Genomic DNA, 19,318 nt, shown 5'->3' with positions numbered 1-19,318 from the left:
TTTCATTCTTCAAGACCACGTCTCACCAACTGGCCCAACATGCCACTGCTGTGGTGGCATGTCAATTAAATTAAAGAAACTCAAGCAGATTTCCATTTTATCCATTAGTAATCACGAGGATGAGACTACCGCGGTTGTGGCTAAGTGGCTATGGTGCTGCACTGATAAGCACAACGATGTGGGTTCAATTCCTAGCCACGGCAGCCCCATTTCAATAGGGGTAAAATATAAAAATGCCAGTGAACTAATATTCAAGCAAACATTAAAGGGGTCATGACACCCAATTTTCAATCATAATTTGTGTTATGTGGGTTAATCCTTGCGCATTCCCAAATAAGATGGCGAAATTTTAGCGCATTTGGTCAAGCACTTAGTTTATAATTGAATAATATAAACACACGAGTGGCCTGAGAGTCTGGCAACACTGGCACACTCGCAAGCCGTGATGTAACAAGCAGCTAGCTGTGCGAGCGTCTACATTCCGGCCAACGATATTGTTCCGCGGTCAGCTGCACATGAATTCGAGATATATTAGCTTTCTTCAGCTTGGCACTGAAATTGAACAACTTGCAGCAGCTGAAACTTTGGTAGAAGACAACGGCTCCGCTCCTTGCTGCACATGTCCCACACGCCATGGCAAAATGGCGGTTGCCGGCAGTGGGTGGGGTTTACAGCCAGCAACTTCTAGAGCTTGTTTTGCACTGGAACATTCTTTTACGGCCCACTTTTCATATCTGTATAGGCATAATAGACCCTCTACTTCTAGCTTTCGTTGAAAACCACAAATTGTTGGGTGACCGTGTCATGGCCCCTTCAATGAACCCCAGGTGGCCAAAACTAACCCACAGTCCCCCAACAGCACGCCTCATACTCTTATGGTTCTAGCATGTTAAATCCCAGAATTTATACTTTTCAACACTACTTAATCTACAGTGTTTTAGCACTGCTCTCAATTTATTATCTATCATTTGTGCAAATGTATCATTAGCCTCAAGCCTGCCTGCACCAGAAGGCTCAGAGCCCATTTTACTTAACCAAGTGCAGCTAGGGATTTATACACCCTCCTCTCCCCACCCTGGAGAATCCTGAAACTCCACAAAAATAATAACAGACCATCAACCAACCCACCCCTCCTTTCTTACAGATAGGCACTCATCCACGGCCCTCATGTTCTGGTAAAGCCCCCCCCCCCAACATCGAAATGCTGGATAAACCCTCGAGTGCAGCCTCCTACCTAAGGAGCCATACACTGAAAAGGAGCATCGTCCTTCAGGTTGGCACCAACACCATTACAGTGTCTTTTCAGCTGCATAAGCATAACACTTCGTGCCAGTTTGTATGCCAAGTCCTCTGGCCAAAATTTGCAAGTTCCCAGTGCGAATACATGGTCCTGCCGCTGGAAGATTCATTGCAGTATAGACGACCATCGACTGTTCATTTAACAACCCACTCAATTTTTTAACAACAGTGCAGTGCCCGTTGGTGCAACAGTTTTTTGATGTCACTAGGTGCGTTTTGGCGCTCCCCCATACACCTGGAACTTTTGATGTAAGGCTATGTCAAGACACAATCCATTCTCAATACTTTACAGCCAGGAATGTCATGTGCACATAACCTGCTTGAAACAACTTGTGTGCGTGCACCCAACTTGTATGAAAAGTACTGAAAGGAGATGCTCACAGGGATGATAGCATGGTTCTCTGAAAAAAAAAATCACACCTACTAAAGGTTCATTTCCCATATGCATGTGAGTGGCCTCTGCTCTAAACTGTTCTGTAAACCAAATGGACTTGTAACATGGTCTTTTAACAAATAGACAATGGCTTACCATTGGCAACAACTAACTGTAAAGTAGCCGCACATTTAATGGTCTTCAACTCCACATAGTTTCATACAGAATGAACATGCACAGGCGTAAAGTGGTGAAACAAGTGAACACAAACAATTTACCAAAGCCCTTCATGGCCTTCCTGAGTGCCTGGGCATCATCCTGGGGATTGAATCCTGGGTAGGGTCTGATGGTGGCCTGTGCAAAACAGAGCAAATTATGTAAACTGTAAGCAGTCCCATTATTTTTATGCAAATTAAATTAACAGCCGCGTACAGAAGTAATCTATGACGACGACACTCACCATGTTTCTTGCGTTGCCTGGACTCTGGAAGCAGAAAGACACACAAGGAAAGGTCAGAAACAGTAAATAAGTGCCGAGCACCGAACACGGTTGTTTTCAAAGTGGGACAGCGCTAGGGGCGGGGCGACGTCGGACGGAGCGCCGCCGACACAGGAAACGAAACACAGCGAAAGAAAAGAGGGAGGAAGGTGAACATGTGCAGTGACGTTATGGCCACGTGACGTGAGTCACGTACCCCGACAATGCAGCGCTTGTATTTTGCTTTCACCGCAACGCATAATACACGTGCGCAGCGCTGGTCTAGGCAATAAAGCCGACAAGAGCCGGTCCACAAACATGACGAATCTCTCGCGAACGTGGTGGATAGGCACAGCAGGTAGCGAGATTTACCAATGGCGGCCTAATGGAAAGCCACGCCAACACGCACGTTAAATGAGCTCTCGTCCCGAGGGGCGGCTACAGCGCGACGAAGCAAGAAGCAAACGGATCGCTGATCATCGCCGCACAGTCGGTCAACCATAACGTCGCCATAGCGACGACGCATGTTCGCTTTCTTGCGCGATTTTAGATACCACAACTCAGATCGAAAGGCAGCCGGCGATTGTCCCGATCGCACTTCGGGGCGTCGGGCGGAAAGCGCCGAGTTGCAAAAGAACTAACTTTGCTCGATACCCGAGAATCGAACTTATTAAAGGCGGCGTGACTCACCAAAAGTCGCTGTCGATGCGAATTTAGTCTGGGAAAGCGGTCCCCACCGAGGTCTAACTGGAGCAGTCAACGCAAAAAACCTGGCCACACCTACTCCGGCATCCACGCTAGCGACCGCCGATCGACGCAGAGCCGGACAAGCCGCTAGACCGAGACTAGCGAAGCAACGCTGGCAACGCGCGCAGCGCGCCAGTGAGGTCAAGATGGCGCTGCGCTCGCAAGAGATAAACAGTTGAACAAAGGGAGTGGCAACAACCTGACGACGTGCGTCGCTAAACGGAGAATTGCACACGCAGCCTAATCGTGTCAACAAGATTCGACATTGTTCGCGACCGGGCAGAACACCGTGAGAGCTTGCAATCCTATCACCTGCCCAGAGATGAGCCATGCCTGTGGAAATTTTACCAGCAACGCCCCTCCAAAAGTGCGCCACAATAGATTACAGCGAAGCCTGACACTGCAGTCATGCCGGAACTTTTCCATATGACGAAAAGTAATTTTTGGGTAACTTTCTATAGAAGTACATGCAGCCAAACGTTCATGCGAAACTTTATCGCACACTGATGGGAGAGACAATGCAGAATTGTTCATGCGTAGGCGCGTGACAAAGTCACTGCTCCACATTCCTCGCGAATGCAAAAATACAAGCAGCACGAGATTTATCGCGTTCATGCGGGTCGTGCAGACGCGTTAACATTTTGGTTTGCATGGAGGTTGGATAATTTAAAGCCGGAACCAAAATGGCGGGCCAAGTATTTCTCTACCCAGACATACCCCATCTTAAAATGGGGAAACAACGGATTGCGTGCCTTGAGCGCCCGGCTTCCTGGAAAGCGGCGCGCGGTGTGTGAACAGACCAAAGAAAACAAAAATGACTTTTAAAACGTCGGAGAGGAAGGTGACGAAACGACCTCGAGTATGGGGTGGGTGGGCACCACGTACCAAGGCTCTCACGGAGACAACTTGGCGAGCGTACCGCAGCGCGACTCCCCCCCCCCCCCCCCCCCCCACACACACACACACACACACAAATGCCCGCCATAAAAATGCACGCTGGATTTGCTCCGTCGTTGCTGCCGCCTCGCAGGAAGACCCGCTCTTCCGCGCACTTTTTTTCTTTCCTTTTCGTCCATTATGCGAGCTGCCTGGCGTGCTCTGGCGCCTGCCAGGAGATCGAATGGGGCCGTCCGAAAACTTGGCCCCATCCCAAGGCAGAAGTAACTCGCCCTCGGGGCGCTAAAAATACGCGCATCAGACTACGCGAGCGTAAAGAAATAAAAGACAGCGTGCGCGCGCACCGCGGCGTTTTTAGGACTGTCTGGTCATCACCACGCGGCTGCGGGACGCCGCCAAGAACGTTACACGCGTTACACAACACGCCCCCTCCTCCACAAACTCCAATCCGCTTCCTTTATATCTTTCATTTCTGCACTCGCAACAGCTGCAGCACTGGCCGGCGAGCGCAGCGGCAAGCACCGCGCTTTATTACCTTTTCCTCTTTTTTTCTTTCTTTGTATTACGCTAGAACTCTCGCCTTATTGGCATACAGGGCGCAAACAACAAGACACTAAAAGTTACGAAAAAAGTCCAGCGTTGGACTAGTTCGTGCTGTATTGCCAACGTTTCCCAGCGAATCGGAGACAGGACAATAGGTGGACCTCAGAGTGCCTAGTCCCTAGTAGCACCAAATGCTGACACAACGTTGCCACCACATTCAGAAAGCTGCTTCAACGTTGTGGCAACGTTGCATGCTACTGGGGGTGTCCATTTCTGTTGTCCCCGTGGACCTGATGCACTGGAAACCTTGAGTAATCTCGCCCAAAATAAATAACCTTATCACTTATAATGCATGCCTTATCGTGTTACAAACGTGCTGAAGAAAACTGGATTATAAATGCAGTGAAATACATACCAGGTACTGCGCCCTTACCTCAATGTCTAGTGATTATGATGAGAGGGGAGCCTAAAGAAGGAAGGAGACCGCGCCGTCGAACAGCACGTGCTTCAAGGACAAGGCGATAAATGTGCCAAACTGACCAGCTGACTGATAAAGGCGTATGATGCTATATGCTAGCTTTGTTAACGTAAACCAACACGTGATGTATTGCACAACTTGTCGGTTATTACAGACACTAATTATATAGTGAACAATGGCAACCGACATTGTGCATACAATGTGTGGTCTTCACTACACTTCCAAACCTATGACTGATACAGTACGAACACGTTATAGTGGGCTCGTATAATGTGAAATTGAGATTGTACTGAACGTGTAAGCGACCTCTGTGCCGCCTAGATGGTACAATCAAATCATTCCAAGAGGCGGACATAACTTGCACAGTAAATTGCGCTGATGAAGTAACAGAGCCTTACTAATTATGGTGTAGTTGCAGAACTGAAGCCGGGCAAATTGTTCTTTGCTTCAGAAAAATTTTGTCACTATTATTGATTTCTGGATATTCGTTCCTAAAATATAGCAAGAAATGCGCTGGTGCTCCAGCAAAGTTTTCCAAAAGCTTACAATTTCTGCAAAGTGAATATGACATCGCTAGGCCCTGGCCTCGATTTGACCATTGCAATGTGTGTCCACTAGAGCGAGTAATTGAAATGTTAAATAGTGTAACTACGTTTATTAACTGACCGTGAGAATTGTTATGCCATCCAAGCAACATCCCACGTTTCAAGTCACCCGCCTGAAGAAGCGTAATCCCTCTTTCTGCTGTTAATTTGATGTGTTAGGTTTACTGCGCAAATGCCAGATGTGGTCAAGGATCGCATTGCGCGTGGTGACCCTGACGGTGCGTCCACTTTGACGCTTATGCCATGGAGGAAGAAAGATACTACGGGGAGAGATTCGCGTCACGCGGTCAGCCTTGGCAAGCGGATCTCTCTGTGAAGCCCGCATAGTACCGGCCCAACATGTGACCTAGGAGAGAGCGTATTGGTGGAGTGTGTTCGGCTGCGCTCTGACGCAGCGATCACGTGTTTGGTTGATACTTCGCACTGCGTGCATCTGGAAGCCCACCACTCGCGCAACGCGCATGCGCCGTCGACAGCAGGTGAGCACAATGGGACGATTGCACTTCCAACGCCCGTAAGATTTATGTAGTAACATAAACCGTGGAACCTCGACAAAGCGAAACTTTCGATTTAACAAAACATTTCCCCGATACATTATACAATCAACTTCAATTTGTTGTTAAAATAAACCCTGCCTCCCATAACAACAGGCAAACACACCCTCACACAGAGATCCATACATTTCAACCTCGATCTAGCGAATTTTTCTGGTTCCCCTGGATCGCTTCCGCTGAAGACCTGTGGTATCTTGAGCGAGTTCACAAGGACAAGAAATGCGTACAGTACGTGACACGCGCCAAACATGCAGCTGCTCAGAGTAAAAAAAAAAGGTCATATTCCTCAATACAAATTCGGTACTGCAAGCGTCTCAGATGATTCTGAGCGGAAATGAAGCATCGCAACTTGCTTGTGCTATTCGCGCTGACGCGTTCCGTTCGTGCGTGTGGAAAGCGCGTTGGGTTAGGCTGGTTGGTAGTTTGGTGAACTTGAAGGGGAAAATGCTGAAAAAAGTTCAGTGCCTACGGAGAGCTCAGGTACAATACGTTGTCAGAAACTAGCATTCCTAAAAACGAACAATCGAGTGGGGAATTTCACAAGGGACTCGCCTCGAAAAGCAGGAGAAATATCTGCTCACAATAACCGAACGCCCTTAAGCATCTAGGAGGTGTTGAGACAAGCGCCCCTCGAACCGTACGCAAGCTTTTCATTCTTCGAAAGGAATCGCATACCGCCATTTCAACTGCGCCATGATGATTGACAGAGGCCATATTTACAAGCAAGTACGCCACTCAGCCAGCGTGCATAAGTGTTCAGTGGCTCGGTGAAAGTGAGTACGATAAAAGCGCAGAATAACCGCAGGATTCGAGTGCTCATACAGAAAACATAGTGCGTTATATAAACTGGACAATGATTATAATTGATGGGGTTTTACGTCTCAAAACCACGATATAATTATGAGGGACGCAGTAGTGGAATTGTACGATGCGGCGAGTCGGAAGGATAAGACCGGGCGCTTTGGGCGTGAGTTTCCCATAGTTTAAAAGCGCTATACGCCCGAGCCACATGCGCCGGAGATCCAAAGCTCGCGATGCCGTGGCGCTGATTTAATTACGGTTGTCTAGCGGAACACCGTTACGTTTGCAGTAGGCGCGGCTAGGGACGCAATGGTAAGCGCTACGCTACGCCGAACCTGATAATGAGCGTCTGAGTTATAATCAGGGTCTGAGCTTTTCGATTGGGTCAAACGCTCGTTCTCACAATATTTTTCATGAAATATCCCTTTGCGACATGGCGTTCTCGTTTGGGGACGCGAACTTCGGAGGCGCGTCCCACGCCGCGTGTTTCTTCAAATGACCTGAAACTCAATGTGCGCAATCGTGCACGCTTTCTGATTGGACATCTAGCGGTCATTTAACTTCATTGTCCTGCGTATTGCTGCAGAGGATCACTTTGCTGGAGGCACTACCATGTTAGACGATCGTTCGACGTGCCGCGTTTCAGGACCAACGTCAACAGTATTTTTTTTCTCCGCTCGAAACGAATACAACCAAAAAAGTTAGTGTGCATGCGTTTCGGGCCTAATAGTTGACTCTATTTATGCAAGTATTGAAGCTGACTGATGGCAGAATAATTAGATAATGAGTTGGACGCTAATTGAATTTTTTTACTGAAACTCGCACAAAACAACACATTCCTTCGTTTTCTTTCTTGGATTGTAATAGTGAGCGTCTTGAAATGATGCCATGCGCATTTCATGCATTTGCAGACAGTGCATCATAATTCGTGTCTGAAGGGGATATGTGATGGCGGCCATGCGGAGATCGCTCGGCGAGATCTTGTCTGCAAAGTGTTAAAAGGCTTGCGTGGAGCGAAAACGACAGAAATTCCAAACAAAAGGCCGCGCGCCACTATAAAGGGAGCCGCGCTTTGAGCGGGAGATCACGCGCACGAATGCCCTGCGCAACACGCAGTGCTTGGAACGTCACCGACAGGGGCGTAGCCAGAAATTTTTTTCGGGGGGGGGTTCAACCATACTTTATGTATGTTCGTGAGTGCGTTTGTATGTGCGCGGGTATATATACGCCAGCAAAACTGAAAAATTTCGGGGGGGGGGGGGGGGTTTAAACCCCCCCCCCCTGGCTACGCCCCTGGTCACCGACCATGGCACGTGACTTAGGCTCATCAACCAATGCGGAGCTCGGAATACCGCCAACGGAAATGTGCCGCAAGGAAAATTTGGAAGGACGCTGACTTTGTCACGTGATCATAACGTCGATAATAGAACATTGGAGAACGCAAGGGAGGTACGCCTCTTGCGGACGCTAACCGAGGCATGGGAGAGAGATAGGGACGTAACGAGGCTTTTTTTGTTTGTTGGTTCGGTCGGTGGTGGGGGTCCGACCCATCTTTCCTGTATAGGGGACCAGCGCTGGAGTTTCCGCGGTGCGGGCAGTGCCGCCCTGGCGGTCAAAGCGCGCATACTCCAGCCGCTCCCCCGGACGATAGTGGCGACTCGTTGAGGCGATGCGGGCGCGTGTCGCCGAAACAAAACTAAAGGATGCTGGCGGTACTGTTGCGCATTCAAATGCCACAATACGTAGAAATGAGGGAGGACGTATCCGTCTATGCTTTTCCTTCTAAAACGTGCATAGGAACGGATGCGCCATTTCATCCCGGCAGTCAGGCGAGCACAGTATGTTCTGCTCTTGCTCTCCTGTCTAGTCGCGTCGGGCTGGTTTATAAACCGAACTGCGCGTGTCTGCTAGATTTATTCGATAGTGAGGGCCACCAGTGGAAATAGGGGCCTACGAGCAGAATTTAATCCGTGTTTTGTCGTAAATAGAACATACATATTATGCAGCATGCGGCATATGTAACAATCTTTGCATCTGACCACCACCAAGCTCCTTCTGATGTCACCGCGTGCAGTGAATATGATAGGATAGGCAGGTAGTCTACATTATTTGCAAACAGTTAAGCAGAAGGAAAGCTGTCTGTCTACGAGATGCGTACGGGGGCACGTTCGCCGACGCCGCGGAACTGTTATGAGAAATACGCACGCGATGGATGCCTCCGTTGAACTTCACTTGGGCTACAGACAGAGTTGTTGTCACGAACAGAGCAGCGGACTACTCGAAGCTTAGCTTTCTGGAGTCAGCCGATGCGGTAAAGCTTGTTTGTGCATTGGCTGCCGCGGCGAAGTGACATCGCAATTTATGCCTCGCTAGAAAAGGGTCAGATGTCTTGGATTTTTACTCGCCGTTTAATTCGCTTAACGTACTGTGTTAGTTTATTCGCTCGCTTGTGTCTGCTTAGAATAAACGTGTTTGATCAACATCGACAATTGCTGGCGTTTTACGTGCCAAACAGGGTACGATTATGAGGCACGCCGTAGTGTGGGAATCAGGATTAATTTTGACCGCTTCGGGTTGTTTAATGTGCACATGAATCTCAGTACGCGGGTGTTCATTTTATTTCAACCCTATCGAAATGTGGCCACCGTGGCCGGGAATCTATCCCGCGCCCTGGAGCATAACAGCGCGACACCATACATGCTATGCTAGCACGGTGGTTTGCTTGATCAACGTCCGCGTGCATACATACCGCGGGCTGGGCATACATACCACGGCAGAAAAAAAACATTGACGCAGCTGTCTCTTGCCTCTTACATTTTTTTTTACTGCAGTAGCGGGAAGCTGGTATCGACGTAGCCCGTACTTATCAATGGAGGCTTGTTAGCCTGCACTAGCTTGACACAAATTCCAGTACGCAACCACAAAATGGTGACGACGGAGTCGTCCTATGGAGTCGCCACCACGGCACAGCACTGTCTTTTCGACGCCGTATGCACAGACGTAGCCTGCTTTGCATGGCTTCTCTCCGTTTTCCAGTGCTTTCCTGAGAAATTAGCCTTCAGACAAAGTTTTTTTTTAAACCATAGAGCCGTATTACTGGCGCAATGGCTGCTCGATCTGTTCGCGCCAAAATAAAGCACGGGAACGGCGCACGCGCGTGCGCTCACCGCGGTACAGTGCGGCCTGTCGTCCGAGCGCGAGCGGCATGGCCTCCGAGATTAGCCGGCGGCGCGGAGGCCAAGCGAGCGGCTGAGTTATGTCGCGACTCCCCGCCAGGCGCCATTTTTCGGCGCGCCACCTATCCAGCGCTGGTCTCCCATGCATGTTCCTGCCTGTGTGCGTGCGTGCGCGCGTGTGTGTGTGTGTGTGTGTGTGTGTGTGTGTGTGTGTGTGTGTGTGTGTGTGTGTGTGTGCGTGCGTGCGTGCGTGCGTGCGTGCGTGCGCGCGCGCGTATACATATGCATACAAAATGTAAAAATTTTGGGGCAAAGGGAGGGGGGGGTTGAAACCCCCAAACCACCACTGGGAGGAGAGTTTCTGCTGGCAGTGGCTCTTGCCGCCTTGCCGTTGCAACTTTCCATAACCCCTCCAACACTGAACTGGTTTGAGAAGTTTTTCCGGTAAAACACTCCCTGCATGGCACCTAACTTCCAGTTCATAACCAAAATTTGTAATGGGTCTTGGTGGGGGGCCCTTTAACAAATTCTGCACAACTTTATTGAACTGAGGCCCCCGCTCTACTTAGCAAACACCAGCTACTGTGTCATACACTGTGAAACGCGTGACCACAGTGTATAATGATGCAGTAAGCTATAAATGTTCCACAACATGCAGCGGGTGTTTCTTGTGGAATATCCTGTCCTACTCAATACGGTGTTTTCCACAGTGAACGAATGCATCTTTTTAAAGAAGCCACAGAGGAGAATAAGTGCTGACGTCCGACAGATTTTTTTTAATTTCTGGGAACAGCAGAATACATACGCCGGCGCCAAGAAAACGAAAAGAGTGCTATCGTGAACAAGTCAAGTCAATTAGAGCATGTGCCTACAATCATCTTAAAATCCACCAAGTAATCACACTCAAGCTGCAATAGTGTAACAGAAGGATAACTTATTGCTGCAGTCATCAAGCTTATAAATTGTTTCTGCTTCTATTCACGACAGAAAGAGAATTTTAAGGACTCGTTTTTCTTTGTTAGACACAACATTAATGAGAACCAACAGACAATCAAGCCAAGGAAAGTATAGGGGATGTTATGTGTAGTAATTGTGATATAAATGAGAAGAAATTAAAGTGGATGAAACGATAACTTGCCACTGGCAGGAACCGAACCTGCAACCTTCGAATAACGCATCCGATGCTCAACCAATTGAGCTACGCCGGCGGTCATCCTCCCGCCCACTTTATCGGGTATAAAAGCGTTAATTAGCGCCACTCACAGCCATGACAGCGATTGTGGAACACCCTTTTTTTTGCCTGCTGGCATCACATAGCAAGTGATCTTTTTACGAGCTGGCAGCTGACCAATAACCCCTCGCATACTACCTGAAGGCATGAAGTCTGCCAGAACGAGACGCTTGCTATGAATGGACGAAAGAAGGGGAATTTTAAGGGCTTCTATATTTCACATGTCAAGAGCAACCTATGCCTTGTCCGTACAATGACAGCGCACTGATCAAAATACATGAATTGATCGAAACACATGAATGAAACACAGAAGCAGAAGAAACTTCTAAGCTATGTGGCTCGACAATAAGCGCCCCGTCTATCACACCATCATAGCTTGAGCATGATCACCTGGCTGGATTTTCAGGTAATTGTGGGCTCACAAAATACTCCAAGTGATTTGATTCATCTCCGGCATCACTGGCTTCATTTTAATTGTATTAGTGTTTATATTCTATCTTCAATAGCAACAACGAGTTTGGAAGTCAGCACTCTGTCTTCTCTGTACTTTTCCAAAAAGCCAATGCGTGCACAGCGCATTCCTTTCCAATACCACTCCTGTACACCAGACAGGCATTCTGCCCCTTCCAGAGCCAGTTGCCAGACTTCAACCCTTACACTTAATGTTGATGACTTGCTGCAGTGGCTGCAGCATTCTACTACTGAGGACAAGGGTTCATTTCCCAGCCACAGAGGAGTCATTTTTATCGGGGTTAAATGCAAAAACATTGTGCTTTGGGTGCACATTAACGTAAAAAACTCATAGCCCCAGTGTTGGTTTGGGAAGTTAAGCTCGATAAATTGAGCAACTAATCGCCAATTATGACTATGTTCAATGATCACCCATCATGGTTTCAGGCCTACAGGCGTGAGTCCCCACAAGTAAACTTGTGCTAATAGGTCCAACCAGTACACATATGCTGCCTTGTATAATAATAATAACTGAAGGCATAAACTGTTCAGTAAGTTCTGAAGAACTCCGGTTTTTTCCCGCAATCAGGTCAGAGCTCCAGTGGCAAAATTTAGCTTATTTTCGAGTACTTTCATGTAATCTGGTTTCGGTGCACTATGAAGCATGTTTGCTGTGTTGTTTACACCAAAAACGATAATGTAATTCATTTTTTTTTTTCGGGAGAGAAGGGGAAAGTGCTGTGGCAATGGCAGCCATTTTGAAATTAGTTGAGTATGACTGCGCAACAGAAAACACATGGGTGTAAGAGAAGACGACACACCCAGCTCAGGGTGTTCTGAAGAACTCCAGTTTTCTGCCGCAATTAGGTTAGAGCAACTCCAGTGGTGAAATTTAGCTCATTTTCGAGTACTTTCATGTAATCTGGTTTCGGTGCACTATGAAGCATGTTTGCAGTGTTGTTTACACCAAAAACGATAATGTAATTAATTTTTTTTCGGGAGAGAAGGTGAATTTGCTGTGGCAATGGCAGCCATTTTTAAATTAGTTGATATGACTGTGCAACAAAAAAGACATGGGCGTAAGAGAAGACGACACACCCAGCTCAGGGTGTTCTGAAGAACTCCAGTTTTTTGCTGCAATTAGGTTAGAGCAACTCCAGTAGTGAAATTCAGCTCATTTTCGAGTACTTTCATGTAATCTGGTTTCGGTGCACTATGAAGCATGTTTGCAGTGTTGTTTACACCAAAAACGATAATGTAATTAATTTTTTTTCGGGCGAGAAGGTGAATTTTCTGTGGCAATGGCAGCCATTTTTAAATTAGTTGAGTATGACTGTGCAACAAAAAAGACATGGGCGTAAGAGAAGACAACACACCCAGCTCAGGGTGTCTTCTATTATGTCCACGTCTTTTTGGTTCATACTCAAGTAATGGATTACCAACTTGCCCAGAATGCTGCTCTCATTTTTAAATATTTATATGGACTTATGTTCACCTATGAATCAAGCACATCACTGATGTGTAATAAGTGGGGAGCCAAAGAATACTGAAGTTCAAGGGAAGATGGAAGCTTGAAGTAATCATCAAACAAGGAATACTGCTGGAGCCAACGTTTCGACAAGGCTGCTTGTCAAGACAAGTCCACTTGTTCAAGTGTTGACTTCAACCATATTCTTACTTCAGCATATTGTCATCACAATAAGCAGAGAGGTATTTGGTGCCCTGCAATAAGCACTGCCCATAAATTATAGCAGAAGCCTGGCTGTGACACTACCAGCACGCAAATGGCCGTCGATACACTTATAGATAATTAATGAAATTATCATGGTCAAATGAAGCTCTTGCACAAACTGCAAGCAAGACCACAAAGAAAGTTTCTTTCGCATGTTTGTATATTCTGCCTGACTAAACTGCCTCTACAGGGTTACATAAGCCTTTTCAAAGTACAGTAAGGCTATGAATTTGTATTTTCTGTGATATGACAGTCAGCTTGATACTAATGTTGACTTGGTTAGAGTGAAGATTTAACAGTCAGCTCAGTGACACCATTGTTTTTAGCCCTTGAGCTTACATTTTGTGCCTGGAAGCTCACATTCTAAGAAAGACAAAACTTCCAAGGCAGTGGGTATTAAGCTAAGACAGATATCCAATACTCTACAGGCAAAAAACGGCTCAAGTGGTTTGTGCGGTGGGATACAAAGAAAACCGAAATGTTGCCATTCTCTCAGAGGTTCAAGCTTCTTGAACCAACAGAAAATAGAGTAGTGTTGTACTCATTAGGCTGAAAAAAAAAATTCTAGTAACCTCCTTTGCCTATTATTATCCTGCCTCTACTAAACAGTGGCTCACATAGCCTGCTAGTATGTTTCTGAGGTGAAATATCATGAAACTGAGCAGGGCCCTTGGCTACAAAGCAAAGCAGTACAAACTGCTTGAAATATGCGACCTGAAAAGAATTTGCCATAATACAAAGCAGCGCAACCGTTTCAATACATAAAGCATTCAGCAGACTACCAAATGAATGCCCAAGTATTCCAGGAGGAAGACTGTTAGCTGTAACCAAGGCCTTTAAAATTCAGAACGCTTTCGCCATGAATTTTGTAGCAGAATATTACACAAACTGCACTCACATGCAGTTATTCAGGGCATTGCTTTTTTTTTTTTAACTGTTCAGCTACACTCAAAGAGGTAACAATTGCTGTTGAATAGAAGTATAGACTTCAGAAATGAAGCAATCTCTCTAATAATATATATATATATCTGCTATTTTTGAGTCAGCTACACTTTTTCTTTCCATCGGTTACAATAAAGCAGTTAGCTCAGAAGCTGCCAAAACCATTTACATTTTGCAGTTAGCCCTCAGAAAGTATACCTGCCACACATATTTTAAAAGTCAGGAAAGCATGTGCCAGTAAACTACAGTGAAACCAACCACTTTTGTATTGCTCAATTTTTGACATGGAAATGTTACAGCCCAGCAAACACCAAGCAAAATTGGCACTTCAAATCAGACCATGCATAAAGCAAAGTATAGTCCCAATAATATTTCCCAATGATGAAATATAGTCACAGCTAAGACATATCCCACTGCGTGAAGCACATCGCGCACTTACATGTTTACAAAAGTCTTATCACTTACATCTCGTAAACGCTGTCCTGTATAGGATGATGAGTGAGTAACTTGGGCAGCACTGGAGTAAACAGATCCTGCTCCATAGGCTGACTGTGCATAAGGCGCACCATAACCACCAGGTGTCGTGCCTGCGCTAGGGTAGCCTGCAGACGAGTACGGGCTGGGAGCTGCCTGAGTAGCAGGATAGTTAGCAGCAGACACAGGTGCAGGATAGCTACTCTGGCTTGTTGGGTAGCCAGGGTATGCTTGAGCGGAACTCTGATGGCCAGTGGCTGTGGGCATAGCATAGCCAGGCTGGCTAGGGTAACCAGGCTGACTTGGATAACTGGGTTGGCTCGGATAGCCAGGTTGGCTCGGATAGCCGGGTTGGCTCGGATAGGCAGGTTGGCTTGGATAGCCGGGTTGACTCGGATAGCCGGGTTGACTCGGATAACCAGGCTGAGAAGCAAAACCTGGCTGGGTCGGAGGGTAACCTGGAGCAGACGATTGCGAGTATGTCTGGTTTGGCACTTGGGGTGGGTAGCCAGGAGTCTGCTGGGTGACTGGTGGTGCTCCATAGACAGCACCCATCGGGTAACTTGGTCTGTCTTGGGGTGGGTAGCCCGGATAACCCTGCTGAGGTGGATAAGGACTCCCACTTCCGCCTGGGTAACTCATTGTATCTTGTTACAACTGGCACTGCGAAGAGGTAGTAACGACCCATAAAAATGACATTTATGCAATGCTTAATCAAAATATTATGGTCTGTCTAGTTATCGTTCAGGTGTGGTAGCCCGTCAATGCTTGTAAGACATTCTAAGTAGCTTCAAAGAGAATTATTGGTCGTTCCAAAACGTCCGCACCAAAGAACATAAAAGAATGCAGTACTGAAAGCTCAGGGACCGAGAGTAACATTCGTTTAGGTCAATAATTACGTAGGATATATTACGAAGGCCTATCATGGGGACTCTTCAGTGCATAACCATTAAGTTACGCGAAATCTGGCCCCTGCAGTTCATGCCTTTCTGCAAAAGCTTTATTTGTTTTGTTTTTTTCATGCAATCTTAGTCTCCTGCTGGCAGCGCGACGCGTTTTCATCTACGGGCAGCAGCCTGTAGACGAGACGCAACAGGTAGAGAAGTTTGTAAATCTGTCTTCTCCGCAACGCGCACATTCTCGGAAATTAGGCATACAACTGGGACATTGAACAAGCGAGCAGAAGCTACATACCTAATGTGTGCCCAGCCGGGAACCTGATCCAAGCTTACGTCACGAGGAAACGAGGTGACGCGCACAGCCGGCAGCCGGATTGGGCGTATGCGTACGGTTTGTTTACAGACACGGATAGTAGTGTGCGCGTCACTATACGCAACAACAATTCACTACACAATAAAGCTTTTAAACGTAAGACATGGGCCTGAAAGGAACGCAGAGGCAATAATACAACCACGATGGATCTAGATCGTAGCTTCCTCTAAACGCACCAAAAACGGGACGAAAGTCACGACCGGCAAATGTTGGCAGTTGCCGAAAGTCAAGGATATATAGCACAGCCTCGCTACAAGCTCAAAATTATTGCAGACCACTGAAGATCACCGATAACAACTCACCTGACCTTACAAAGCTTCTGGTAAGTACACACCTAGGTACTACACACCACAATAACAACTGATCACTTTAGTCTTGGCACCGCCGTTATCTCCCGCGGTCTCCGAGAATAACGTCCAGCCACAGTCTCGGAGCCCGTCCGTCTATGTTCGCAAGTTGCTGCTAAGCTAAGGCCGCATAAGCACAACGGCAGCACCTCACACCAAGAAACGTGATGCGATGGCGCTTGGATTGCATTGTTTGCGCACAAAGTGAGGCCGTGAGGCACCGCTAGCACCGCGCAGCAACAAACTTCGCAGTGTACAAACCTTCGACTGGGCTAGATTGACTTAAAATACTGGGCATCTCTAGAGCACACTGGTAGCGCTATTTTCTCGTGAATTCCAAAACTCACGAACCTACGTGTGGTAACTCAACCACCAGGGCCGTACCCAGGAATTTTTTTCGGGGGGGGTTTGCGTGTAGAACGGCTGCCATTTTTTAAGATTTATACTGGCTTATTTTTGTGAATAAATCAAGTACATCGCTTACTTGTAATAATTCGATGGTACTTTTCAATTATTTGTACCCAAATAAAGAAATTGGTATGTCAACCTCAAATTCTGGTTAAAGCAAGAAATAAGTTTGGACAATAGCACCACCAAAGCCGGGGACACCGCGACCAACGGCTCCTGATGAAGTAACACAATGTAACCACGGTACAAAAACGGTATGTATGTGTTACAAGCTGCCACTCTAGCGTCGCCAGCGCGAAGTCGGCGACGGGAATGGCAGCAGGTTAGGTCGTTCCGTACGTAAGCAGAGACAGTGAAGAGATCAGAGACGTGTGTGGGGAAAAACAAAACTCTAGTGATATTGCAGCACGAGGAATCTAGTACAACACTTAATACCAACTAACAAAATACATATAAAATCAATAAATCAGCTTACAAGAGAGAAGTATTACAAACTACACAAAACTAACCAACAATAAAACTACAGATGAGAAAGTCCGAAGGTATAAACAGGTGAAGGGATACCTGTGATGACCGGCAGCGTTGAGTCCACGACGATCGGATGCAAGAAGTCAGAGAGAGTTCTGGCACAACTGCGATGTCGGCGGTGTTGCAGCGCTGGTGTTTCCGGTAGGCTAGTGCTTGAAGCCGATCTCGGGCAGGTTGAACTTACTCGAGATTCAAGTACCGATGCCTACGTTACAGACGTTAATTTCGCGTCACAACTAGACGAATGGCTAAGTTTAGGTGACCAGCCGATACGGAGCCACAACCACTTAAGGGATACTTCTTGATCTCCTTCTACACCATGTTGGTCAGCAACTAGACTGCTTAGCAAGGCGAAATCCTGCGCTTAAATCGACCTCCGTGTCCCCTCATTCTCGTCCTGGGGGAAAAGAGACCTCTACATGGGTCCAATCATGCACGTTTCATTGTTAGAAACTCCACCCTAAAAATATATTGACCGCGTCCCTTTTTAATTAGGAGAGGGTCCTCAACTGAGCGAGAGTGACAACCTGTTGGGGTTCTCTCATACGGCTTGTCCACAAGCAGTTTTGCCCGTGGGAATGGTCAGTTTCCTTGGTTTCAGCCGGTGCGTCTTGCAGTCTACAGCTGGTTCGGGGTGCATCGCGGCCTTTGACGACCCTGCCGACGCCGCCGTAGGTACAAAGGATCAAACATCGGCGACTAACGTTTGAAGAAGAACACCCCATTCAGTACTTCCCTGCACTAAAGACCAGTCTTTTCATGAGCGAACGGTTCCACCGGTCAGCGGGGGAGTGCGGCGCCCGTTAATTTGCCGTTACGCCGGGTCGCAAAAATGGCAGTCCGTGACAGTATGTATGCAAGCAAACAAACAAGTCGCCCGACATTCCGATCTTCTTGTTACCGTTCGCACATTCTGCTTGCTGGATAGTTTCCTCGTAATTGCGAAAGAATAGAAGGGTTGAAGCTTGGGCTAGCTGGGTTTAGCTTTTAATCGACTCTTGAAACATAGAGGGAAGTTTAAACGAGGAAGTTTTTCCTTCTCGGCAACTTGCAAAATTCTGTGAGGACTTGTTCTGGGGTCACTTGAAGTTCTCGATGGATGCTGAGCAGTGCTAGTCCGGTCAATCTGTCGTTGTTCATATGATTTCGAAGGTAGCTCTTCAGCCTTCTCAGTGTGGAAAAAGTCCGTTCCGGGGTCGACGTCGACACGGGTAAAGTCGCCAGGATAGAAAGTAGGCTGTGGATGTTCGGAAAAAAGTCGCGGTTGCACATCTCTAAGGCCTGTAAAGCACAAGCTGGGCGATTCTTTTCTTCGATCTGGCAGCATTTGTTCACCCACAGTGTGAACTCTGCTTCGATGACATTAGCGGAAGGAATGTCGCCAAGGTAAAACTGCACTGCATCATCAATATCAGAAAGGCTAGCCGATGCGCAGAATTTCGGCAGCAGCATGTTAAGGCCAACCACGACCTTCTTATGGGCATCGAACCGGTCTCTTAATTGATTTTCGAAGTCAGCCAGCAAAGGCAAATACACATTCCTCCGGTAGTACTCTTCGGGAGTAGCAGAAGGTACGTTGCTTCTTTGCATCTGCCTTCCAGTGATGCGTGGTAGGGCCATCTCAACATTTGTGATCTTCAGCAAAGAGAGCGACTTCAGAAAAATCTTATTAAATTCCGTTTCCGCACTAGCCCTTTTTGTGGAAAGAACGTCTATAACATTCTTTACGTGATCGCACGCTTGAGCCAAGTCACAGTCAATTTTTTGAAGAAACTTGCAAAGTGGCAGTGTCAAAGAGAAGAGGTCGCTACAGATCTGAAGCGAAACGACAAACTCGGGCTTCGTAATGGCATTGAGCAGTTGAGAAGCTTTTGATGAAGTATCAGATGACGCGGCCTCTTCTTCCAAATATTCGAGGAATTGTACAATAGGCACGTACAGTTCAAGGAAACGCTGAAGTGCATCGTGACTCTCTACCCACCT

The 19,318-nt window shown here is 47.1% G+C and overlaps 1 protein-coding gene across 4 annotated transcripts in view; it reads right to left on the bottom strand.

Annotated features, from left to right (window-relative positions):
• Nucleotides 1-16,494, bottom strand: part of LOC119395005 (annexin-B12) — a 52,723-nt gene extending 36,229 nt beyond the window's left edge. Inside the window, exons 1-4 of one of the 4 annotated variants that reach the window (XM_037662303.2) lie at nt 16,355-16,494; nt 14,772-15,443; nt 2,133-2,156; nt 1,951-2,026 (exon numbers count right to left, since the gene is read on the bottom strand). In XM_037662303.2, the coding sequence (XP_037518231.1) occupies nt 1,951-2,026; nt 2,133-2,156; nt 14,772-15,422 (751 nt within the window). In that variant the 5' untranslated portion in view covers nt 15,423-15,443; nt 16,355-16,494. Of the gene's footprint in view, nt 1-1,950; nt 2,027-2,132; nt 2,157-14,771; nt 15,444-15,974; nt 16,103-16,354 lie in introns of those variants that run through there. The other 3 variants (XM_037662308.2, XM_049415520.1, XM_049415521.1) reach the window with 3 other exon arrangements.
• Between the last annotated feature and the right edge of the window lie 2,824 nt (nt 16,495-19,318).

The sequence above is a fragment of the Rhipicephalus sanguineus genome, chromosome 1 (genome assembly GCF_013339695.2).
Source record: "Rhipicephalus sanguineus isolate Rsan-2018 chromosome 1, BIME_Rsan_1.4, whole genome shotgun sequence".
In the NCBI taxonomy this organism is placed as follows: Eukaryota; Metazoa; Arthropoda; class Arachnida; order Ixodida; family Ixodidae; genus Rhipicephalus; species Rhipicephalus sanguineus.
Note: the sequence above shows the minus strand (reverse complement) of the source record. Positions and strands in the feature narration are given on the sequence as shown.